General features: G+C 41.9%; 1 protein-coding gene across 2 annotated transcripts in view; it reads left to right on the top strand.

Moving 5' to 3' along the window:
- CACNA2D3 (calcium voltage-gated channel auxiliary subunit alpha2delta 3) overlaps nt 1-27,206 on the top strand; it is a 662,271-nt gene that overhangs the window by 389,222 nt on the left and 245,843 nt on the right. For both annotated transcript variants that reach the window (XM_075287892.1, XM_075287891.1), the window contains exon 13: nt 27,012-27,090. In XM_075287892.1, the coding sequence (XP_075143993.1) occupies nt 27,012-27,090 (79 nt within the window). The remainder of the gene's footprint in view (nt 1-27,011; nt 27,091-27,206) is intronic.

Genomic DNA, 27,206 nt, shown 5'->3' with positions numbered 1-27,206 from the left:
ATCCGCTGAATTACAAAGTTCCCATTTCCCTGCACAAGTTTTCTAACTTTTTCAATTTCTTTGAAAGTTTTGCTGTTTTCCCCCCTCCTCCCCCATACATATTAAAAGTATTAATGTAGCATACAGAAACTGGGATTGAAAGGAGATTTATTATTCGGGGTGCTCCACTTTGTAGTTTTTACCTTACATTGCTCTCCCAGATCTCCTCCTCCTGCTATATTGCAGAGTGAACTCTCCACATCATATAATCCATAGAATTAGTTTGTTTTAGAGCAAAAATATAAAAATAAAACTCAAAACAAAATACGATAAAACTAAGTGTATGAAACTAGATCAGGTTTGGTTCGCATCTACATCAGAGCCTTTATTTGAGACTCAGTTGCAGAGTCTGCTGAAAATCGACAGAGAAAAAAGTCTCGCACGGAAAAGCTGCCACTCTCTGTTTAAAACCAACGTTCACCCAGTGGACCCCATTGTAGTCAATGGTGTCTGCTGGGTTCTGTGTGTAATGGCTGTGTTAGTGCCCCCCCCATCCCCCGTTACGAGCCCATCATAAGTCACTGACGATAATTATGTAACATATGCACAACTCTCTGGGTAAAGCATACACATTAGATCTCATAGATGGGTAAGGCCTGGTTCACATCAGTGTTCGGGTTTCCTATACGCATTAAAAAGCGGTTACCTAAAAGAAACCACACAGACCCCATAGACTTTAATGAGGTCCGTGTGGTTTCCACTCAATTTCTGCACGAAACATGCGGAGAGACAAGTACTGCCAGCAGATTTTGCTGAAGTTTTTTGAGCCATGTCAAGTAATGGCTACAAAAGAAACGGGACATATATAGTAAGCTCTTATACTTCTCAGTTCTGCTCAACCCTCTCCTGTCTTTGGCTCAAAAAAACTGCAGCAAAATGTGCCACAAAAAAAGCAGCTTTTCTGAAACATGCGGCCTTAACCTTAAGCAAAGGCAAACATTGCGAGAAAGTTGCATTTTACAGTGCCTGCAAAGTAGATGAGATTTTGGCTAATCCCATCCACATATTGGAGATAAAATCACTGGTGATAAAGCTGCCTTATCATAACATGTCAATGATACCTATGGAAACACTGAATGATGGATGAAAGGATCATTGGTATAAATCATTGGTACGAAAGCTTTCATCATCACCTGGATGACAACATCATGGCCGTCCAAAATCTAAAGTATATATCCAGCTTAGGGCGGGTTCACACCTGCGCCCAGTCTCTACTTTGCAGGTTTCCATCTTCTGCCTGAGAAACTGGACAGGAGATGGAAACCCAGCAGTCAGTTGTCAAACCCATTCACTTGAAGGGGTTTGCAAAGTGACCGCCTATGTGCGTCTTCTGCTTCTACGCGGCGAAACTGTTTTTTTTAACCGGACACAAAGTCGAACATGCAGGGCTTTGTGTCCAGTTAAAAAAAATTTGTTTCTCCACAGAGACGCACAAGATGCACACAGGCGGTCACTTTGCAATTCCATTCAAGTGAATGGGTTTGAAAACTGACTGCTAGGTTTCCGTCTCCTGTCCAGTTTCTCAGGCAGAAGACAGAAACCCGCAAAGTGGAGACCGGGCACAGGTGTGAACCCGCCCTTAAGCGTAGTGAGATGATTCAGACCAAGACAAGATTGCAAGGGCATTGGAATCTGGGCAGTGTAGTTCTGGGACGAGATCTGCATTGCGAATACACTGGAAGTACAGAAATACAACTAGCTGCATATGTTAGAGGGTTTAGAGTGCCCCAAAACAAGCAAAACAGACAAACTTATTCAGTTATCTTTACTTTCCACATAAAACATGTTTATGAAGCATTTCCACAATTTGCAACTCCCAAAGAACCCCTTTAAGTGTTGGCTTTATTCTAAAGGTAAATCATCCAATAAAAGTTCATGTGAACCTGACACGTCCCGGTCTGAGACTCACATACTGATCATCCATGTTGCTATTAATAAAGAGGCAGGGGCCAGCAGCACTGTCAGCAGCTTCAGAACTGTCCATGAGAGATGCTCAGCTCTTAAAATTCTCTGTCTCGAAGGAACAGATGTGAATGTCCGGAATAGACAAAGTTAGGTGCCAAACACATTTCAAGCATATGGCGATGCCAATTTCAGATGTATAGTAATGTCAATTTGGCAATTTCAGCAGAACTGAGCGCATTTTTTTATGTAAATGTGCCATGAGACTAAATTACGTCTGACATAAAAAGCTCAGTAACTTTGGAAAGGAGGCCAGAAAATACAATGGACTACACATAATCATATTTTGCAACCAAAATGATAGAGTTCCTGGCTTGGAAATGCTGGAAGTGATGAGTGTTAGTATTACAGGGTGTTGGGCATTGCTAGAGTAGGTTCTGCTTTATGTTGATCTGAAAAATACCAACGCCCTGTTTAACCTGATGTTATTTTTCAACTTTTTAGATAGTTTTTTAATCAAGGGTATAAACAGAGGTGAACTTGGAGCCATAGCAGGAATACAAATTACCCTCATCCCCGACTCTGCTTTTTATCAGCCATTGGGCTACATCGTGGTGGCTCAAAGGGAAGTTTTCCAAGATCCTGCACCACTTTGGGACCATTACCTCCCAGTTCCACTAATACCATCCAAAAACTTCCAGCAACAAGATATACTGTACAACTGTACTTTACTGCTTTGTCATTGTCCGGGCTGCAAAACTCAAGGCAGGTCCTATTTTTGTGTCCGTGATTCCACGGCTCCTATTCATTGAATGACTGGAGCCGTGGAAGAACGGGCGGCACATGGATGTTCAATTACAGCCGGTGGCCCGCTCTTGGCATTGTGCAAAGAGTCTTTTGCATTGCTAACTAGAAAATTGTAGCTAGATTCCGTTTATCTTCATATCTCTCGGGCAAATAGCTGCTAGACATAGCTGAAGGAACAGGGATCGGGCATGTCAAGATGATCCAACATGACCCATACTTAATTCCTCCACCAAACATCAGGAGACAATTGGCTTGTACTAGTTTAATTGTTGACAGGCCCTGTCACTATTGGCCTCAGGGGTATAGCTGTCTTCTACAGCAATGAATTATACCGCAGTGACAATGTCACCAGGATGTAGGCCCATAATCTAGCCACGATCACCCCATGAGATGGCCTGTTACCTCCATTGACTTGTCTATTTCTATAAACACTTTTCCTCATCAAATAACATCTTTTCTCATAACCCTATTATTTATTCTAGAAATATACCAATACATTGAGAACAGGGTGTTGGCCTTGTCCAAGTGATGCGTCACTTTATATTCAGAACTTATTCGACAGTGTTCAGCCATGTAGGGGACAAACCCTCAAATTGTAACACCCAGTTGTCAATATATTCATAAATTTGTAGGAGGAACAGCTTAATAGAAAGGTATAAAGAAGTCATGATCCATAGTATATAGATATCTACTAAAGCAGATATATAAGAAGGTCCTCTTTTAGGCAGAGGCCCAGGTTATGGAAATACTGTTTGTTTTTTGCTACAGATTTGGCTACAGTATTTGTGAGTAGAGATGAGCGAACACTGAACAAAATGTTCGAGGTTCGAAATTCGATTCGAACAGCCGCTCACTGTTCGAGTGTTCGAATGGGTTTCGAACCCCATTATAGTCTATGGGGAACATAAACTCGTTAAGGGGGAAACCCAAATTCGTGTCTGGAGGGTCACCAAGTCCACTATGACACCCCAGGAAATGATACCAACACCCTGGAATGACACTGGGACAGCAGGGGAAGCATGTCTGGGGGCATAAAAGTCACTTTATTTCATGGAAATCCCTGTCAGTTTGCGATTTTCGCAAGCTAACTTTTCCCCATAGAAATGCATTGGCCAGTGCTGATTGGCCAGAGTACGGAACTCGACCAATCAGCGCTGGCTCTGCTGGAGGAGGCGGAGTCTAAGATAGCTCCACACCAGTCTCCATTCAGGTCCGACCTTAGACTCCGCCTCCTCCGGCAGAGCCAGCGCTGATTGGCCGAAGGCTGGCCAATGCATTCCTATGCGAATGCAGACTTAGCAGTGCTGAGTCAGTTTTGCTCAACTACACATCTGATGCACACTCGGCACTGCTACATCAGATGTAGCAATCTGATGTAGCAGAGCCGAGGGTGCACTAGAACCCCTGTGCAAACTCAGTTCACGCTAATAGAATGCATTGGCCAGCGCTGATTGGCCAATGCATTCTATTAGCCCGATGAAGTAGAGCTGAATGTGTGTGCTAAGCACACACATTCAGCACTGCTTCATCAAGCCAATACAATGCATTAGCCAGTGCTGATTGGCCAGAGTACGGAATTCGGCCAATCAGCGCTGGCTCTGCTGGAGGAGGCGGAGTCTAAGGTTGGACCTGAATGGAGACTGGTGTGGAGCGATCTTAGACTCCGCCTCCTCCAGCAGAGCCAGCGCTGATTGGCCGAATTCCGTACTCTGGCCAATCAGCACTGGCTAATGCATTGTATTGGCGTGATGAAGCAGTGCTGAATGTGTGTGCTTAGCACACACATTCAGCTCTACTTCATCGGGCTAATAGAATGCATTGGCCAGCGCTGATTGGCCGAATTCCGTACTCTGGCCAATCAGTGCTGGCCAATGCATTCTATTAGCTTGATGAAGCAGAGTGTGCACAAGGGTTCAAGCGCACCCTCGGCTCTGATGTAGCAGAGCCGAGGCTGCACAAGGGTTCAAGCGCACCCTCGGCTCTGATGTAGGAGAGCCGAGGGTGCACTTGAACCCTTGTGCAGCCTCGGCTCTGCTACATCAGAGCCGAGGGTGCGCTTGAACCCTTGTGCACACTCTGCTTCATCAAGCTAATAGAATGCATTGGCCAGCGCTGATTGGCCAATGTATTCTATTAGCCTGATGAAGTAGAGCTGAATGTGTGTGCTAAGCACACACATTCAGCTCTACTTCATCGGGCTAATAGAATGCATTGGCCAGCGCTGATTGGCCAGAGTACGGAACTCGACCAATCAGCGCTGGCTCTGCTGGAGGAGGCGGAGTCTAAGATCGCTCCACACCAGTCTCCATTCAGGTCCGACCTTAGACTCCGCCTCCTCCAGCAGAGCCAGCGCTGATTGGCCGAATTCCGTACTCTGGCCAATCAGCACTGGCTAATGCATTGTATTGGCGTGATGAAGCAGTGCTGAATGTGTGTGCTTAGCACACACATTCAGCTCTACTTCATCGGGCTAATAGAATGCATTGGCCAATCAGCGCTGGCCAATGCATTCTATTAGCGTGAACTGAGTTTGCACAGGGGTTCTAGTGCACCCTCGGCTCTGCTACATCAGATTGCTACATCTGATGTAGCAGTGCCGAGTGTGCATCAGATGTGTAGTTGAGCAAAACTGACTCAGCACTGCTAAGTCTCTGCATTCGCATAGGAATGCATTGGCCAGCCTTCGGCCAATCAGCGCTGGCTCTGCCGGAGGAGGCGGAGTCTAAGGTCGGACCTGAATGGAGACTGGTGTGGAGCGATCTTAGACTCCGCCTCCTCCAGCAGAGCCAGCGCTGATTGGTCGAGTTCCGTACTCTGGCCAATCAGCGCTGGCCAATGCATTCTATTAGCCCGATGAAGTAGAGCTGAATGTGTGTGCTTAGCACACACATTCAGCTCTACTTCATCAGGCTAATAGAATACATTGGCCAATCAGCGCTGGCCAATGCATTCTATTAGCTTGATGAAGCAGAGTGTGCACAAGGGTTCAAGCGCACCCTCGGCTCTGATGTAGCAGAGCTGAGGGTGCACAAGGGTTCAAGTGCACCCTCGGCTCTCCTACATCAGAGCCGAGGGTGCGCTTGAACCCTTGTGCAGCCTCGGCTCTGCTACATCAGAGCCGAGGGTGCGCTTGAACCCTTGTGCACACTCTGCTTCATCAAGCTAATAGAATGCATTGGCCAGCACTGATTGGCCAGAGTACGGAATTCGGCCAATCAGCGCTGGCCAATGCATCCCTATGGGAAAAAGTTTATCTCACAAAAATCACAATTACACACCCGATAGAGCCCCAAAAAGTTATTTTTAATAACATTCCCCCCTAAATAAAGGTTATCCCTAGCTATCCCTGCCTGTACAGCTATCCCTGTCTCATAGTCACAAAGTTCACATTCTCATATGACCCGGATTTGAAATCCACTATTCGTCTAAAATGGAGGTCACCTGATTTCGGCAGCCAATGACTTTTTCCAATTTTTTTCAATGCCCCCAGTGTCGTAGTTCCTGTCCCACCTCCCCTGCGCTGTTATTGGTGCAAAAAAGGCGCCAGGGAAGGTGGGAGGGGAATCGAATTTTGGCGCACTTTACCACGTGGTGTTCGATTCGATTCGAACATGGCGAACACCCTGATATCCGATCGAACATGTGTTCGATAGAACACTGTTCGCTCATCTCTATTTGTGAGTGGATTTAGTAGAATGGAGATGTATAAGAACTTCCTATAGATTTCCCATTCCTTTTAAAGCCAGTCTTGGCTTTGGCTCAAACCCCCCCCCCCAAAAAAAAAAAAAAAAACGAATGCAGGAACTAGCACCCTCATTGTGTCTTGTTTAGCTTCTCATACATGTATTGTAGTGTAGTGACCATGAATGTCAGAGCCTTCTATGGTCTGGGACTTGTCAGATAACCAGCCATGATGTCCTTATTGTAGACAGGTTATCAGGCAGGGACACTACCTGAGAAGATGACACAATAAGGGGGCCAGACTATAGAAATTTCCTTCAGTCATGGTCATATCCATTGGCAACCGATCAAGACAGAAGATGTCACCACTAAGATGGTTAGAGACAATCTCTAACTCTGCAAAATAGTGAAATGCTAAATGTAAAGTTGGGTACACGTACACTACCAGTTCATGGTAACATCGTCCGGCCTGTATACCCCGAGTGCCCATAGAGCTAAGACTATAGTTTTGTAATAACTGGACGGCCACATGTTAGACATCACTGATCTCGGGCCCCACATTTCCATTGTATGTTCTGTATATTATACTTTTAGTTTTCATCTACCTGTACGGTGTTCTTATATTAAGAATTCTGCTTTCCTTATGCTGTCCCTGCATTCCTCAGATGTGCTGTCATTGTGGTGACAGCATTTCTTCAAGGAACAGGGGGAGGTCTGGACGCATATTTATGTCTCATTATAGTCTGTATAGCTTATTATACCATAATAAATCACAGGAACGCTGCAAAGACAAGGCTGACAGTAATGGATTGTACCGCTGGCATTTACAGATCACATGCAGTGAATCTGCTCCTTTTGCACACTCAGTATAAGTGAGTTCTTGGTGGCAACCCATACAGCATAGCAAAGGTCACTTCATGTTCTGCAAGACAGAGATTGCAAGCAGAAAGCCATGATGCCATTTATACCAGTTTACTATTTTAATTACCTTTTATTAGCTGATGGGCCAGACTGGGAAGGTGCAGTGACAGATATTGGGTGACAGGCCATTACCAGGCGTTCAGATATACACACAGAAGTATATAGATGGAGGTAAACCACAGATGTATCACACACGTTTGGACAGGGGGCCCTTGATCTCCAACTGCTAAATTATAGGATCCATGAGAGTCTTTAGCATACAATCTAATGGACCCCATGGACGATAGATCCCACTGTACTATATCCAATAGATACCTCCAGTTAAGATATACGTTTGATTTATATATTAAATGAAGGCCATACAAGCGATATGAACAGTTGGGCATCCTGAATGGTCCAGGCTCTAATATTTGAAAGGGAGATTGTCAGGTCCAAAATGCCTCCATTACCAATAATAGTGGTGTGTAGGAGCCTTTGATAAGAGCAGAATCATATCTGTATGACTGAACAATTCAGAGTAAATTATTTTTTTATAGGTATGTAAACCAAGTGCACTGTGGGCAGGGCTGAACTTACCAGATTTACCTACAGGTGCAAGTGCTTCAGCTCCTCTCTGGAATGTACTCAGCAATGTCACTGCACCAGTGAATGACAGCCTCTGCCAGCGTCACATCTGTCTATAAGCAAATCTTCCAATATTAGGCTCCACCTCCAGTGCACTTTGCGACTAGCATGTGAAAAAAGTTGATTATCTGTGTATTGTTTCAGTGGTTTGTGGCCAAGGTTTCTACCCCTATTGAAGGCCTTTACATGGCACTAATGGTTTATCATTTTGGAATTGAAAAATTCCCTTTAATGTATACTTATTTAAGGTAACTCATATTTTGGGGAAAATCCAAGCCTTATATGAGATATAGCTATGCACACATATAATATGATTTCCAGCAGTCCTATGTAAAACCACAGATCAGTAGTGGGTTATGATATGGCCTTTTTGGGCAGCTACCTGGGACCTGAGGCTGCCCAAAACTTTAACAGTGGTATAACACTCACAAGTGGCCTGTGTCGGCAGTAAAATTAAACATGTACCTGTAAGGACACACATGGCTTCTGGTAGTCTTCCAATATGCTAGGGGGCAGCATCATAGTGTTGTATGTGCATGCCTTCAAAACAGATCCCATTGACTTCAATGGGTGCCGGCTTACACGCGCTACACATTGAAATCAATGGGAGGCTTTCTAACCCATTGATTTCAATGTGTAACGTGCGTAAGCCGGAACCCATGGAAGTCAATGGGATCTGTTTTGAAGCGCCTCGCTCTGACACGTGTTTACGTGTCTAAATGAGCGGCGCGTTACTCTATGGGAACGGAGCCGAACACAACTGACAAACTCAACTCTGCTGTATCATTACAACCGTTATTCGAATCCAAAGCCTAATAATGACCAAAGCTCCAAGCTTCCATTGATGTGCAGCAATCCTCCACCCAGTAATATTATATGACGTGTACTGAAATATTTCCATTCCAGCGGGCAGCATTCCTATTTAATCTATTCTGCTTTATCATCTTGTGTAACGTCCTACAGCCGCGCCAATTATTATTATTATTTTTTTATAGAGCGGCTTTTGAGAAGTAATTTTGTTTAAACTGTGTCTATATTAAAGTATGAAGCGTACCAGATGGCAGAGCGAATTAAGATTCTCAACATCAATCTGAAAAGCTAGTGAATTATTCCTGTTTTGGCATTAAGCTGCGTGCAAATATTGACCCCGTCACGAGTCGGGATCAGAATGTAACTCACCGTGATAATGTGCAATTTGATTGGCCATGGTGAGACAATCCCGAAACATCACTTGTAATTATAGCTTTACTAGGTGATAACCGGCCCCCGGGGAATTTGATGGGGTGCACTGACTCTTTTTATATAGCGGACAAGAATCTATCAACCTGTAATGAGTTTTGGCTGATGTAGATTGAACGTAAATGACTACTACAAAAGCCTCCATAATCCAAGGTTTAGGACTCCAAGCAGTACAAGATTTACAGCCGCTCTTTGTTCCTGTAACCGGAGACCTGGGTATGGGACTGAACTTCCTCAATGCTGGTGTGCAGGTGAAATGAGCTCAGTGCCAGTGAATGCAGACTGGAACAATAACAGATACTATTGTGGATTTATTATTGGGGACCAGATGTTTGCGTGATGGAAGGACAAATATTCCGTTTTATTTATTCTGGCCGAAAAAGCCTAGCGAGGGAATGTTTGACCTGTTCTGACCTGATATGGTAATGGAAGAGGACAGGTTTTGTTTCCAAATCACGTGTTATATCTAAAAATAAAGTTCCCATATACATGATTAAGCTCCGGAAGCGTGCGTCTCTCCAAGCAACCTAAGGGTGGCCATGTAGATTAGACAGCTGTCTGTCAAACACTTGTTTGGCCGATAGCTATTCTGCTTGACCCACTGTCAGCCAAGTGTGCAGGTGTTTCTAATAAAGAGCAGGAGATAAGCCACTGTTGAACGTCAGATATCTGCCATCAGGGGAGAATTAAGACATTGCCATTCATATTATTGGTCAGCTTGTAAGGTGGTGGGAGCCTTCACCTTCCAAAAATGGTCTGTGATAGGCAACTCACTTAGGTCTGTACTAGGGTTGAGGCGATCTTGACTTTTCAGGATCGATTTTAAAATCCGATTTCCAATCATTTTTCATTCGAACCCGATCTCGATCCCAATTCCGATCCCAATGCAAGTCAATGGGATTTTTTTATTAATCGGAGATTGGATTTTAAAAGCAATCCTATTCACTATACAGCATGGAATCTAACAATTGAATGCTTTAATTGTTAGAATCCACACTGTGTAGTAATTATTTTCAATCACTAAGTAGCCAGAGGATTTTTTTTTAATCCTCTGGCTACTTAGTCCCCCCTGGTGTCCACTTACCTACAGAGATGGCTGCTCCGGTGTTCTTCATCGCCTCGCTGCCGCTCCACGCTGTTCTTCTCGCCTCACTGCCCCCTGCCTCCCAGGTTAGGAGAGTGTGGGCGGGTACTGGGAGGGGAGATGTCACGTGTCCCCGCCCTGTACCCGCCCACACTCTCCTAAGCCACAAGCCCCGCCTTCCTAGCTCTTTAAACACTAACCTGGGAGGCGGGGCAGCGAGGCGAGAAGAGCAGCGTGGAGCGGCAGCGAGGCGAAGAAGAACACCGGCACCGGAGCAGCAATCTCTAGAGGTAAGTAGCTACTAAAGATGTTACTTTAGTCTCCCATTAGAATGAATGGAGGCAGCCGGCGTGCAGGGGGTTAAGGCTGTGTGTCGGCTGCTTCCATTCATTCCTATGGATCCGCAGTGGAGCCTTCACACTGAATATACACTATATACTCAGTGTGAAGGCTAAGCAAAGCATTGTGGGAAATAGTACCGATCTCGATCCCACCTAAAAAGATCGTGTTCGGGATTCCGATCGCGATCGTGAATTTTTCTCGATCGCCGATCAGAATCCGATTTTTTCCGAACACGATCGCTCAACCCTAGGCTGTACCAAAATCGGCCTGTGTAACTATTATGTATACGTACTCATGTGTTGTGTGTTTCATTGTGCAATTTTGTTCGTAGCTGAAAAATTCAACTTTAGGAATTCCACCATGGAATCACACAAATTTGCAAATTCAGCCAGGTGGAACTTGTTTGCTTCCTTTTCACTTCCAGCAAAATCTACCCAAAGAAGTCAAAGCAATGAAGGCAGCAGTGGCGTAACTAGGAATGGCGGGGCCCTGTAGCAAACTTTTGTCATGGCCTCCTTCCCTGAAGACCCCGACCGATCACCCCCTTCCCTGCATTCCTGCACATAGTATTATGCCCCATAGTGTGCTGTGTGCAGGGGCCACTATGGGGCATAATACTGTGTGACCACCCATGAACAATTATTATACTCTGGGGTCTTTTCAGACCCCAGAGTATAATAATCGGAGACCCAGGGGAGGATGCAAACATAAAAAACACTGTTACTTACCTCTCCCTGGCTCCAGTGCATTCCTTGGTGATGTCGGCCATCTTCAATGATAGACCAGACGTCACGTGAGCCAGGCCTGCGTCGCGACGCATAAGAACACTGTGTTTTGCTGTGTTTTTTGCAAAGAAACCAAGACAGAACCACAGAGTATAAATATACATCACACGTCCTTTTATCTTCCTGTCTATCTGCATTATCCATTGGGACCTTTTTACACGTTTTGCATCCTGTTCAAAAACATCTTTGGTTCTGGTGACAATATGTCTTTTTTGAATGTACGATGTAATTTATTTCTGTAGAATTCTGTGTTCTTCATTTTACACATCCAGATTCTTTATGAATATTTGTGCCATATCCTACCCCCGCCTAGTTGTACCCAGCAGCTGCAGCCCGCACTGCAGCACCGCGCGGTCCCTCTGTCAGCACGTGGGTTAATGTTGTGTGAAATCTTAGACTTTAAAGCACATAAACATCACTGGAAACATATGTTTCCAGTCCTAGAATAGAACACTTCTAATGGCACCATGTGCGTACAGTAAAGAGCTCCCCCAGACGACAAGCATTTCAGAGATGCGTCACTGCGGAAAGCTTTCAAATAGAAAGATGAAAAAAAGGACAAAATGTCTAACTTCAGATCCTTTTCTTAATATATTTTTTTGTACGCTTTTGGAAAACCTACTGCTAGAATCTTAGAAATATATCATTTCAGATAAGAACAATGCAAAAAAAAAGATGAATTTATTGATATGGACTTGAGATATACAGTGGGGCAAAAAAGTATTTAGTCAGCCACCAATAGTGCAAGTTCCACCACTTAAAAAGATGAGAGGCGTCTGTAGTTTACATCATAGGTAGTCCTCAACTATGAGAGACAAAATGAGAAAACAAATCCAGAATATCACATTGTCTGATTTTGTAAGATTTTTTTTGCAAATTATGGTGGAAAATAAGTATTTGGTCACCTACAAGCAATCAAGATTTCTGGCTCTCACAGACCTGTAACTTCTTCTTTAAGAGTCTCCTCTTTCCTCCACTCATTACCTGTAGTAATGGCACCTGTTTAAACTTGTTATCAGTATAAAAAGACACCTGTGCACACCCTCAAACAGTCAGACTCCAAACTCCACTATGGTGAAGACCAAAGAGCTGTCAAAGGACACCAGAAACAAAATTGTAGCCCTGCACCAGGCTGGGAAGACTGAATCTGCAATAGGCAACCAGCTTGGATTGAAGAAATCAACTGTGGGAGCAATAATTAGAAAATGGAAGACATACAAGACCACTGATAATCTCCCTCGATCTGGGGCTCCACGCAAAATCTCACCCCGTGGGGTCAAAATGATCACAAGAACGGTGAGCAGAAATCCCAGAACCACGCGGGGGGACCTAGTGAATGAACTGCAGAGAGCTGGGACCAATGTAACAAAGCCTACCATCAGTAAAACACTACGCCGCCAGGGACTCAGATCCTGCAGTGCCAGACGTGTCCCACTGCTTAAGCCAGTACATGTCCGGGCCCGTCTGAAGTTTGCTAGAGAGCATTTGGATGATCCAGAAGAGTATTGGGAGAATGTCCTATGGTCTGATGAAACCAAACTGGAACTGTTTGGTAGAAACACAACACACACGTGTTTGGAGGAAAAAGAATACTGAGTTGCATCCATCAAACATCATACCTACTGTAAAGCATGGGGGTGGAAACATCATGCTTTGGGGCTGTTTCTCTGCAAAGGGGCCAGGACGACTGATCCGGGTACATGAAAGAATGAATGGGGCCATGTATCATGAGATTTTGAGTGCAAACCTCCTTCCATCAGCAAGGGCATTGAAGATGAAACGTGGCTGGGTCTTTCAACATGACAATTATCCAAAGCACACCGCCAGGGCAACGAAGGAGTGGCTTTTTAAGAAGCATTTCAAGGTCCTGGAGTGGCCTAGCCAGTCTCCAGATCTCAACCCTATAGAAAACCTTTGGAGGGAGTTGAAAGTCCGTATTGCCAAGCGACACCCCCAAAACATCACTGCTGTAGAGGAGATCTGCATGGAGGAATGGGCCAACATACCAACAACAGTGTGTGCCAACCTTGTGAAGACTTACAGAAAACGTTTGACCTCTGTCATTGCCAACAAAGGATATATAACAAAGTATGGAGATGACATTTTGTTACTGATCAAATACTTATTTTCCAAAATAATTTGCAAATAAATTCTTACAAAATCAGACAATGTGATTTTCTAGATTTGTTTTCTCATTTTGTCTCTCATAGTTGAGGTCTACCTATGATGTAAATTACAGACGCCTCTCATCTTTTTAAGTGGTGGAACTTGCACTATTGGTGACTGACTAAATACTTTTTTGCCCCACTGTATACTGTGTATATATATATATATATATATATATATATATATATATAAATAATTTTTTTTAATTGTTACTACAGTAACATCTACCTAAGGTCTGGGGGGTCAGACATGCTCAGTAGCTTAGTCTCTTTGTCTGGGACTGTTAGATATACTGTAGACCAGGTCAATAGATGGGGTCCAGTGGGGTCCTGTCTTAGTTCCTGTTTTGGTCCACGGTTTATGTTCACCTTCAGCCTGGGCACAAGTGCATCAGCCAGTCCAGAGGTAATGCTCCATCTGAACACTGTGTAGGCCAAAGGTCAGATAGACCAAAGACCTGGAGACTCTGTTGTATCATTGGAGAAGTGAGTATACAGTTTTCATTGTTTTAAACTTCCCTAGGGGTTAAAAAAGGAAGCTGAACAACTCTTTAAGTCAAATGTTGCAGTGCTGATTATTTTTTTTTAACTATGTGGCACAAAGTTTCATAGATAGGTTACTAGGAGCCCTGACAGTGTTCTAAACTATGTTTTATAGATAGGTTCCTAGGAGCCCTGACATTGTTATACACTATATTTTATAGATAGGTTCCTAGGAGCCCTGACAGTGTTCTACACTATGTTTTATAGATAGGTTCCTAGGAGCCCTGACATTGTTATACACTATGTTTTATAGATAGGTTCCTAGGAGCCCTGACAGTGTCATACACTATGTTTTATAGATAGGTTCCTAGGAGCCCTGACAGTGTCATACACTATGTTTTATAGATAGGTTCCTAGGAGCCCTGACAGTATTCTACACTATGTTTTATAGATAGATTCCTAGGAGCCCTGACAGTGTTCTACACTATGTTTTATAGATAGGTTCTTAGGAGCCCTAACAGTGTACCACACTATGTTTTATAGATAGGTTCTTAGGAGCCCTAACAGTGTACCACACTATGCTTTAAGCCATTTTAATGTTGGGTTCTTACCAAACTTATTTGACCCAAAACAAATCTTGGACCCAAGCCACCGAACCCGAAATGAATCCTGAAATGTTCGCCCATCTCTCGTCATTGTGCAGAAAGAGGAAGGAAATGAACTGTGACCATCACCTATTGTGAATGTTGGATCCTGTTGGATCTCTATATAGATGTATTACCTATCATTGTAATCCTTCCAGTGATGATAAAATGACTGCTGAGAAGGATTGATCTCTACAGAACAGGAAGTGTCCTCATATTATGGGGCTCAGTGATCATAATAAAGAATGCAACTCTTTAGGATTTTTATAAGATAATGATACATGGACACAGATGGTGACAGTGAAAATTGTACAATAATTACCACAAATTCTTATGCGTTACAAAAAAAAAACTTGATTTAAACAAGAGGTCATTCCCTTTAAACTTTTCTCCTAGAAACTATCCGACTCCAGACTTCAGCCTATGAGAATGATCATCATCTTACTTCTTATCTTAGCCCAGCTGAAATATGTAACTTTTTAGGGAGGAAAGCTGAAGAATTCCTGTGTGAAACGTGTAAATCTTGGCTCACCAGTTTCCTTTCTGCAAGAATGAGATCCCTATAGTGTTTGGCGGCGGGGTAATTAGCACGGTATGACTAATTACAGATATGAATAATAACAGGTTCTAGCGCTGACGCTACCATCTAAGGATCATTTATATCATTTTCTATATATACATTGAAAAACTAACTAAATAAAAACATCTCTAGCCCGTAGGACTGGAAAAATGCCTCTCGCTCCAGTATGTGGGACGGCAGCCAACAGGAGTTCTGGATTTCTATAATAGGTATGTGTTGATAGAGGGGGTGAAGGGAGTTCTGAAAACTTCTGACGCCCCGTAAAGAACCCAAATGCATATTTGTACAATTGCTGAGAGGGGTCATTTTTCCTTTTTTACATTGCTTTATGTAGTAAAATGAATCTTTACATATTCCCTACGCCACATTCCTATAGACGCACAATGGATGGTCAAACCTTCTTAGACAAGCATGCATGAAAAGAGAATGCTAAAAGCCCAGAGGTCACATTATGTCCTATTAATCAACATATTGTATTTCATAGCAGCAAATAGGAATTGTAAGCATTTTCTATTCGGAACGTGTATCCCACATGAATTATAGCAAACTGGCAAATATATCAAGTTAACAGTATTAAGTTGTTGACTGCTACAGAAACCAGATCTACCAATGTCCGCAGAAGAACCTTGTGCCAGATATAAATAAATGACCAGTGGCCGTGTTTGCGGGCGCCATGTGGAATCTCCTGTGAGCTGCCAGTCAGTGGCGTCTCTTGTCGGTAATATTGGGCTAAAGGTCTAATGAATATTCCATGGGAGGGGGGGCGTTATCATGATGGAAATTGTTAAAAGAATTTACTAAACTAGTTATGGCACTATTCTGGTGCAAAAGTGGCACATTTTTGGAGCATGGTCATTTGAGCCAAAAATGCACCAAAAACATGCCATTTTGCCCATTTGTCCACCAATTGGGCAGGACAGGGCTTGAGTTATACCTTAGCTAGAGCTTCTTAATTCAAGTGCACAAAATATTAAGACTGGCACACAATGATCTTCATAAATTTCCCCCATGTTGCTGAAGTCTACTTTGGCATAATATGCACTAAAGTTATCATAGGATGTTTGACAAATTTGGTGCACCTATAAATCTAACACTTCTGACCTGAGCTGTTAATTTGTACGCCACCCACTTTCCAGAACGAGATTCCAACAACTTTTCAATCTGTAAGAAGTTGTTGTTAAATGTGATGTAAAAATTCTAAAAATCACAAGATATTTCAGTAAACGAATTTAAAAAGTCAGAAATCCTTTTTTTGGTGATTTTTTTTTTTTTTCTTCAGTGCAAGACTTGATAAATCCCCCTCATAGGAAGGGGATTCTTTAAGCTTAAAAAAATGTCAATTTACTTCATTTTTTGTTGGTGAGCTGGAACAGTGAGAAGGCGTTGGATATATTTCAGGTGTATGTGGGCATCAGGACTTTCACCAGATGCCCAATCCTTTTCTTTGCATGTCCTGAGATGTTTCTCCAAGTGGCTTTTGCACTGAAATAAAGGTGTGTGGGTGGGTCGGAAGAAATGGCTGTCAGTCAAACATAGCTGTCAGTCCAGTCATTGTAGGGACAGCTTCAGCTGTAATCTATTTGCACATGATCTCCATGCTTGAACCATGGAGACATCTTGTGTTGTCCCACAAAGTGAAGTCTGCAGGACCTTTTTTGCACTCCATATTCAACCTGACCGCAGCCAAGATAAATGTGAGCAAGGTTGGTGATAGTTGGCGCTCCCATTGGGTGCTGCCCATTGGAGTAAATAGGAGCACCTATCAACACTAACCCCACCCACATTCAGCCTTGATGTGCTCAAGTTGACTGTGGAGCATGAGAAAGAACCTGCAGATGGCACTTTTTGGGACACTCCCTTTAACTATAGATGCTGTATAACAGATGCCTTTAAAAAAAACAGAGCAACAACTAAGTGGCTGAAATACATGGAGAGAAATTGGAGAGAGTTACTGAAAGTAGATGAATTTATATATTGATAGTGATATTCTGAAGCCCTGGACTATTTAGACTTAGAAGTCCACAAGGAGTGAGGTGGGTAGACCAATGTAATGGTTTGGTCCACCTGCTATATCTAAGTTACTTAAGCATACATTTTTCTATGGAATCAGCAGGTCAATAATATAAAAGCGCTGACGCATTATATGGAGTCCTATGGCGTTCTGTAAGATTTTGATAGAGACGGTATAAACAGTCTACTTACAGCAGTTTAAAGGACCTGTGGCGCACCCTTTGATAAGTGTTTGCATCACGTTGGATTATACTAAGTTGAGTTTGACATTGCCTGCAGCATTTTGTAGCATCATTGCTAGGAAAATATCCTAAGAGGTTTGGTAGGAATTGTCACTTAGCGCCTCTAACACTATGTGATGTTCTGCTTCAAGGAAACTTTGAGACATCCTAATTAATATTTCTCAAAGGTCCCTCGAAGCAAGGTCATCGTCAAATCTTTTCAGTCTCCTTGTATTTCATACTTGTCTTTAGAGCCCATCACTATACTTAGAAAACAAGCCTTGTCTTCCCAATAGCTAAATCCCTAATATCCTGAACATAGGGTTAAGCACAGGTACATGTATTTATTAATCAGCCGGCACTTGTAGAAGTGTAAAGTTGTGATGAGGTTTTCTTATATCCACGGTTTGTCACCTAATTTCAGTCTATACGGTAAATATCTTGGCAAAGTTAGGATGGTTGGTGACCCAATGGCACCTAGAACCCATGGCTATAGTTACATCCTTCCTGAAAAGAAGAAGGAAAGTAGGATGGACCCGAAACACATCCAATCCTTTACCTAACAAATTATGTCAATTCTAAGTCAGTTTATGGAATCCTTAAAGGAGTATTCTGCCTACAACCAGTTATTCCCGATCCACAGGGTAACTTGCTGAGCCTTGGGGGTCCGACCAGCTGAATGGTGGCATCCTCAGCTGAATGGAGGCAGTGGTCAGAAATGCGTGTCCTCGCTCTATTTATTTCAGTTGAACGGGGGTGTACATAGCTCTTAACATTCATTAAAGATTTTCAAAGAATTACGGCTGTGAATCGGTGATTCCGTTATGACTAGCAGTAATTTACATAGAAGAGAGGGGGTGTCATAGCAAAAATGGACCTCTTATTATGGTGTTGGGGTTGTCACCCAGGACAAAAGAGGGTTGTGTGTGTTTCCTTCTTCATGTCCTTTGAGCCAACTCCTATTACAGTAGATCACTAATAGAATATAAAGATACACTTAAAATATAACTTTTAATAGTTTAAGTTAAAAGTACTCCTTATTAATGAATAAAAATGAATAAAAAATTCCCATGTTCAAGGAAAACCAAACTAGAAGGGAACCAATTATGTCCCGAGTATAAGGTAGGTATCGATAGACAACGCTGTAGATGAAAGACATCCTCTAATAAATTGGCATACTTATTAGGCAAATTGAGTCCAAATAAAGTTACAAAATAGATGGATTTATTCCAAAAAGTGATGTTTTGGAACCTCCCAAAGACAAAGGTCCTATTTAGTGAGAACAGAAATGACACTTTTTGGAATAAATTCATCTGTTTTTTAACTGAAGTTTTTGGAGCACTGCCTATAAGTTGTTTATTTAGGCTAAGGGCCACAGAGTTGGCCACAGCAAAAAAAAAATCATCACGCATCACGTTTTTTCCCACAGTGTTTTTCACAGAAAAGTAGGTATAATTAACATGCTGTGATTTCCAAAACCGCAAAGGTTTTGTAAATTTCCGCGTTTTCGTGGCACATATTTTTCTGCAATGTGTGGAGAGGATTTGCTAGAATCCCATTCACTTTATAGTGACTGTAAAACACAGGGGTTTTTTCTGCAGTGTTTTTGTCTCAGCCAAACTGAACCATTTACGAAACGTGGGGTCCTGCCCTTAAATAGGAATATATATCTTTATCCTGAAGCTTACACCCAAACCCATAAAGAGTAACTACACAGTGTTGCTGTGAATTCCTATCTTCTATCTATCTATCTATCTATCTATCTATCTATCTATCTATCTATCTATCTATCTATCTATCCATCCATCCATCCATCCATCCATCCATCCATCCATCCATCCAGGTCCTCTTTAAGTCTCTGGCATCAGCTTGTTTCCTTATGATGAGCTAAAATGAACATGCTGAGGTTCAAGTATCTGACGTTTATCTCATGTCAGAAGGTCCAGGTATATTGCTGGAATACAGATCTATGTGTCAAACAATTGGGTATTAGGTATAAGGCATAAAGGGGTATTTTAATCTTAGATATTTTTGGCCATTTGCAGTTTTATACAACAGGCATGAACAGAGAAAACCAAAACGGTATTGGTGCAGTTTTTCTTTGTGATTCCACAGAGGATTGTCATATTAGTGTAATGGCGTCCATCTATCTATCTATCTATCTATCTATCTATCTATCTATCTATCTATCTATCTATCTATCTATCTATCTATCTGTCTATCTATCTATCAGGCAACATCCATTAATAGACTAGCCTTTTTATTAGTTCCGAACTTTGGCATCACTTTATAGTTCCCGTTATTGGAACACCCTACTGCTCCATGCTAGGGGACTCCTGCCCTCTGGTTCTACATAATGACCCATTGTAGTGAGTTATTCTTTGTTTACCCTGTGAGCTCTTAAGTTTGCCATTATGTATAGAGCGGAGGCACCTCAGCAGCTGCGTTGCCTCCAGCGGATATTATAAAACAGCTGTGTTAGACACGTCACACGCCAGCCTTGGATTTGTGACTCTGGCCCATGCCAAGGGGGCAGCTGGCCTATTCCGAGCTGTCATTAATTTGACTTAACTATGAGCTTACTCTCCTGGCAGCCGTGTGTGGCAGATAAGGACAAACACATCATGGGGCAGATAATTTGTCACATCCCATGGGGGGCTTTAGCTTTTTAATAATGTGGTAATAGAAATTCTGTTCCGATGCAATGTGAATAGTCTAATTACAGCGGGTAATTCAGCTCATAGGCAATGGCGGAGACGGAGGTTAATTTAAGGCCTCTGGAGTCTTTTCTCTTTCTCTTGCAGATAGGGATCAGGTAGCGGTTTGCAGCTAATTACACCAGCGTATTAAATATTTAGGGCCTCTTAATTTCTCCGTAGGAGCAGGTAAGGCTGCCAGGCGGCCGCGCTTGAAAAGTCAGATTTAATTTTTAATAACAGATAAACTGTAAAGCAATGTGATATTGTGTAAAGCAGATTAGCCCGGTTAGGTGACGGGAGACATGTCTGAATAATTTCTTGTCCTAATGACTGTTTGCGGGATTAACCGCTGAACGATAATTGGACAAAATGATTTTATGTTGAATTTAATACAAAAAAAATGTAAAAAAAATAATTTTTGGACCTTTGAAAATGATAAATGAGCAGTCAAAGGGGTGGGTCAAAATCTAGTAGAAATTTGACAAAGAGAAAGGGTGGTATAAAATATCAAAAGTAACATTAGTTATTGGTAAAACATCTCATCATTGTGGCGCTAACTACCAATAATTTGTTACCTGGTCGCAGTGATGATGTCATTATGTCAATAATGTGTGACTGTTACAGCCAGCAGTACGCTACTTAGGCATGTGATTGGCTGCAGTGATGATGTCATAACCTCAAATACATGTGACTGTTACAGCCAGCAGTACACCGCTTAGGAATATGATTGGCTGTAGTGATGATGTCATCATGTCAATAACGTGTGACTGTTACAGCCAGCAGTATGCTACTTAGGCATGTGATTGGCTGCAGTGATGATGTCACCATCTCAAGAACATGTGACTCTTGTTGCCAGTAGTACACTGCTTAGGCATGTGAATGGCTACAGTGATGGCGGCAGCCATGGAGCAGCACGGATGTCAAAAGGTAGCTAATGTTTCTTTAGGTATTTTTTGCCCTCCCCTGTTTTTGTTTATTTGATCTCAGATAGCCTCTATAATTCTGATTTTTAGCAGTTAAAAAGCTAAAAAGCCCCCACAAAAAAATAAAATAATAATAATAATAATAATCTTTCTAAAAGAACAATTGTCTTTGTTCCTTCTTTTTTCATGAGTTGTTCTCCAAACTTGATCTTTATAAGATACGGCACGCATTGATGTCACACTACAAACCAATGCAAACAATGACATTACAATAGTGGGATGTCCTTGATGTGATGTCATATCACAAAGTTAATAATTACACACTGGGGCAGATTTATTAATCTGAATTAGTGATTAGACGATATAAATTTGGACTCATTCTTTATAACAAATGTATCACAGTACTGAGTAATAGTTGATGATAAATCTCAGCTTTCTGGTGTCCACTGTTTGGTCCAGAAGCTCCTGGGGGCCTATCTGAAGTCCTTACTGCACATTGGTCTCAAGAACCAGGATGTCTCTCACATACATTACTGATAGTCCTGTCCTGTGACCACTGAGGCCAATGATTAGTGTAAGGGGTCACGTACGGTGAGGACTGGAACAAACCCCCGGGCGCCACTACGCACCAACCCCTTTAAGGTCCAATAATAATAATACATTGTTTCCTCTATATTATTTATGACTATATTAGAATTTCCTTTACTTATAATATATTTGAATATTTCACTGAAATTCTGAATAAATTAACCATTATATTCCAGCATCATTTTTCATTATTGAAAGAAGATAATAGAAGGTTCTGCAGCCATTGCTCAGGTTTGCACTTATCGTTTTCAGTGCAGTCACCGGGCTCTTGGTGGTGGCAGTTGTTGATACATGAATCTATCTCCCACGAACCTCAAGCTCATAAATAAGAAAACAAATAACCTGCGGTTATCCTAGCAGAAGACTTACATTTGTGAGTTTGATGGAGTGAAATTATTTTCCAAAAAAACATTATATGATTTGTTACCAAACTTATTATCTTCCAGGGTTGTGCAATGACTTTTTTCCTGCCAGGCCTTCAATCACTATGTCATTTACATTAACTCGGTATATGATACTATTAATGTAGGTTAATGATGTAGGACACTCTAATAACCTATATGTGAAGGCAAAAACAGAGCTGCAGAGAGTTTCTTTTAGTCTCCTGGCCTGTAGATGTAAGCATGACATCTTGTAGTTGGGTAAATCAGGGTGCGTTGGCTCTTAAAGCTTCAGCATCAATGAAACTTGAGGGTTAGAAAACCCTATTGTAATGATGTGAGAGTTCCCAAGAGTCTGTTGTTCTCTAAAAATTGGTTTTGTTGGCCCTACATCTGTAGCATATTTTTCTGCAGAATGGTGGCCCAGTGGATAGTGCCATTGCCTTGCCATCTGGAAACTTGGTTTCGAATGTGATCAAGGATAATATCTGCATGGAGATTGTATATTCCTCATATTTTTATGGGTTTCCATTTTTCCTCCCACACTCCAAAAATATTGTGTAGTTGGTAGGCATGAGTGAATTTTGCTTTTCTGGTCTGTTAAGCTGTCAAAAACGCTGTCAAAATCTGAAATCCAAAACTTTGGAAAATTTTATATCAAATTCCACTGGTGCGGAATTAATTCACTACTCTCTTTTAGTTGGCTTCCTATGACATTTACCCCAGTGGACGTTCGTGGATGACAGCCTAGATGGCAGTCTTTCTGCTTTAAATCTTCTACCCATTCATATAATGAAGACCATAAGAAGGTTGTTCGTTGATGACAACCCTATGCAGTTCTTGAACCACAATGGGCCTTCGTAACCATACACAAAAAAGTAAAATCCAAAAAAACATTGTCTTATAGTTTGATTCCAGTTTGAAAAATGAAACTTGATCAATCCTCACCAGGCATCAGACTATAAACAGGGTAAAAGGGGCAATTGTCAAGAGGTTTCCACCCTTAGTATCCTTGTTTGTCCCAATACCAGACATCAGCATACAGGTTACTGCCATACCTAATAGATTTCGAGCTGATGCACTTAGCGATATATTATATGTCATTTACTTATCAGGCTGCCCACAGATTCTCATGGTCACAGGCTTCCACCAAGTTTGATCTGGTCTGGGTCCTTATTGTTAAGGTTGGTCTGTCTTATAGCTAAGTAGACCATTGAAGTATCAAGAGCAAAATGAGAGGTGTGGACTGAGTTTTTGAGGTTTCAAAAACATGTTATGAGGATCAGCAGAAGACTGGAATGTGGATTCGAATAACCTGACAATTACATTGAGGGCACATGGCTGAATTCAGCAAGTTCAGTGTACAGATCAGTGGCCCATCATCCAATAACTACTAAGAAATAGATTAGGAAATATCCTTCAAATTTGGGTGTCTTCTACTGGACCATTATCATGCTAGAGTCTGGGCCCATTGGAGGATCCTCTGGTTCTCTGGTGGACCAGTCCAATACTGAATATGAAGATATTAAAGGAGATATAGTAATTTTGAGATAACACTGGACCCCGACCTATCCTTCAAGTCGCACATTCAAACCATCAACACTTCCTGCCGCCTCAAACTCAAGAACATCCATTGACTCTGCTCCTTGCTCACCCCTGAAACTACTAAGATGCTCGTCCAGGCCCTCATAATCTCCCGCTTAGACAACTGCAACACCCTTCTCCATGGACTCCCAGCTAAAACCCTCACCCCCCTCCAGTCCACCCTAAACTGCGCTGCTCGCTTAATCCACCTCTCCCCTTGATTCTCATTGGCTGCTCCCCTCTGTCAGTCCCTCCACTGGCTACCCATAGCCCAGTGAATTGAGTTCAAGCTACTAACGTTAACATACAAAGCCATCCACAACCTGTCCCCTCCATATATCTCCGCACAAATCTCCCGCTACCGGCCTACATTTAACCTCAGATCCTCCAATGACCTCCTACTCCGCTCTGCTCTCATCCGCTCCTCACACAACCGTCTCCAAGATTTCTCCCTTGCATCCCCCATACTCTGGAACTCCTTACCAAGACACATAAGACTGACCCCCACAATCACAGGATTCAAGAAGGCCCTGGAGACTCACCTATTCAGGAAGGCCTACAACCCCCAATAACACTATCACCTCACTGCCATCTGTACAGTCTCCCCCTTACCTTCTGTCTCTACCCCTCTTCCCTCATAGATTGTAAGCCCTTGCGGGCAGGGCCCTCTACCCCACTGTGCCAGTCGGTCACTGTTAGTCTTATATCTACCTGTATATTTTAAGTATTGTATGTAACCCCCAAATGTAAAGCACCATGGAATTAATGGTGCTATATAAATAAACAATAATAATAATAATAATAATAATAATCCTCAGACTAGAAACTAAGGTATGAAAGGAGCAGTATTTATCAGCAGCACAGAATGTAAGGGCTCTGTTCACACTATCATCTTGGCTTCCACTTATAAGAGAAGTTATGATGTCCAAACTCATATGACACAACACTGTGAATATCATAGGTTTCATCCTGGTTGCAATTATCCATTTTTGAAAGGAACATTAGTACTATAGACTGAAGCAATTGTCAAAATATTGGACAGTTTGGCAGAAGCCCCAGAAGGCAATTGTGAATGGAACCTAATGGATGTGGCCAAGCTATGTTAATGACTGCTGTTCCAGTTGGCCATGCCAACATTTTACCTGGTTATTAATCCGTGGAGCACCTACCATAGATCATGTCTTTGTATACAGGGGGGTCTTGGAATTTTTGGAGCTTGCATACCTTGTGAAGGGTGCATTGAAGTGTAATAATTGTAAAAGTGAAAGGGGAGGCATAATGCTGGTGCTGGTGATTTACTGCAAACACCAGGCCATTATTTCGCTTTTACTGTGAATTCCACCCTGATGTCCTTAGAGAGCGCTCCTGTAATAAAAAATCAGAATCCTAACATACCGATCACAAATCAGAAGGACAAACCACCGAATATAGCCATACTATTCCATTTATCATATAAAATAAATAGTATTTTTCACTTTTATGTCTTTGCATACTGAACAATTTTTTTTTTTTTAGAACAAATGTTTTATTTTTATAGAGGAAGTGGTAAAAATTAGAAATTGCTGACAGAAAGCTACCGACCAAAGACTGGAAAATGGAGAATTTGCTGACTTTGAACATTTTTTTTTATTAAGCATATTTTCAACATTTTATTGTATTTTTTATTTATTTAAAGAGAACTTTTCATGAGTTGGGGCACATGCGGTTTTATGTACCACTGGAAAGCCGACACTGCGCTGAATTTAACGCATTGTCGGTTTTCCAGTTCTGTGCCCCCGGTGAAGAGCTATCGGTGCCAGTACCGTAGCTCTTCACAGTCAGAAGGGCGTTCCTGACAGTATGTCAGCAGTGCCTATAGTGTTGTACTGTGAGACCGGGGAGGAACGTCTGCCCCCCATCCTGATAGTGCTCGTCCATAGATGAGTACTATCAGAAGGGGAGGAGGCACTTTAATGGGGTAGCTGCATTTGGAGGGACAAATGGACATTATTTGGTAGAAAGCTAAAGGCCATGTCAACATGTTTCAGTAGTTGAACAGATTGACCACATACCTGGTCAAGGTAATTCCGATAAGACAGTGCCTTTAAAGCCTACCTGTTCCTGTAGATGACTTTTCATGATGACCTACTTTGTATGTGATGAGTAACAAAATTTATGGCCATCCTATGACTTATATTTTGCATTATTTAGCAGTTATTCGGTCTGTAGGTTGCCGTTTTTCCCGGGCTAGGGTATACAATGTTTTTGTTACTGTACAAGATAACTTTTTCTCTTACTCTAGACTTACACTAGGGTTTCCATTCTTGGGGTCCGCTTGGGGACAAAACACTGATGAGATAGCTAAATAGGACATTTGTGTTACAGCCCAAGTCTATTTCTCTGTGTCCTTATTCTGTAGCTACTGTTCATCCTTCCTTCCTTCCTCTTCTATAGACTCTTATAGACATGTGTATTTTGATACTTGCCACCTGTAGTCATCTTGAAACAGATATTGCAGAGATTTCAGAGTGAAAGTCAGTTAAACAGGAAACAGAGATGATGAACTGGGAAAACAGTCTGGGAAGAGGAAAAATAAGCGTTTTCTCTCTGATAAGATCTATTACAAAGCGTCTTATATTGTCTTGTACTATTGATTTATGCAAACTACAGAGACTATTGACGCTATAAGACAGATTAAGCTGTGCTATATTTATACCTGATATTTTCTGGTCTTTTTAGAGCTTCTGTTCTCTTGTTTAATAATACTGCTAGCATAAAACTCATTTCAAGCTGCAATTATTGCAGATATCACTGGCGTAAATTGCACTTAACGTTATAATTGTTATAATTATTATGATTATTGCTATAAAGTAAAAGAAATATGGCACATTTCAGCACTTTGTCACCTACTTTCAGTGCTGACAAGACTACTGTTATTTACTCATTCTTACCCATTGCAGGTGGTGAGGGGTGCGGGGATTGGACTCACCAGACATATGTCATATGAGGGTCTTTTACTATGCTTCCTATGCATACCTATGAACAAAAATATAATAAAAAAATGTACAGTATATTGCACGATGTGTGTGGCATTTTAATACAATGGAAGCAAGTGCAGTATGTTCACAGCTGTCTGGAAAACAGTTGCATACGTCCTGGTCATATGTTCGGCACATTTTTTGGGTGCATATGGCGATCATGCACTGCAAACTTGTGCAATTAGAGTGGAAAGCATACTATTGGGAAACGCATTGACTACAATATGCATGAAGCAGATGAATAGACGATAGAGAATGTCAGGTTTGATCAGATTTTTGTGTTACATTTCCAGGTTCGCATATTCACATACTTGATTGGAAGAGAAGCTGCATTCGCAGACAACCTGAAATGGATGGCATGTGCCAATAAGGGTGAGTGTGAATAAATCCAGAGAAGTTTTTTGCTGTTGTTTTTTTTATGTGGACATGCCATACTTCTAGCCATTGAAATACATAGTCATGATACAGTTAATATTTGTCTTTTAAAG

The sequence above is a fragment of the Leptodactylus fuscus genome, chromosome 9, assembly GCF_031893055.1.
Source record: "Leptodactylus fuscus isolate aLepFus1 chromosome 9, aLepFus1.hap2, whole genome shotgun sequence".
Lineage (NCBI taxonomy): Eukaryota > Metazoa > Chordata > Amphibia > Anura > Leptodactylidae > Leptodactylus > Leptodactylus fuscus.
This window is presented reverse-complemented; position numbering and strand designations above follow the sequence as displayed.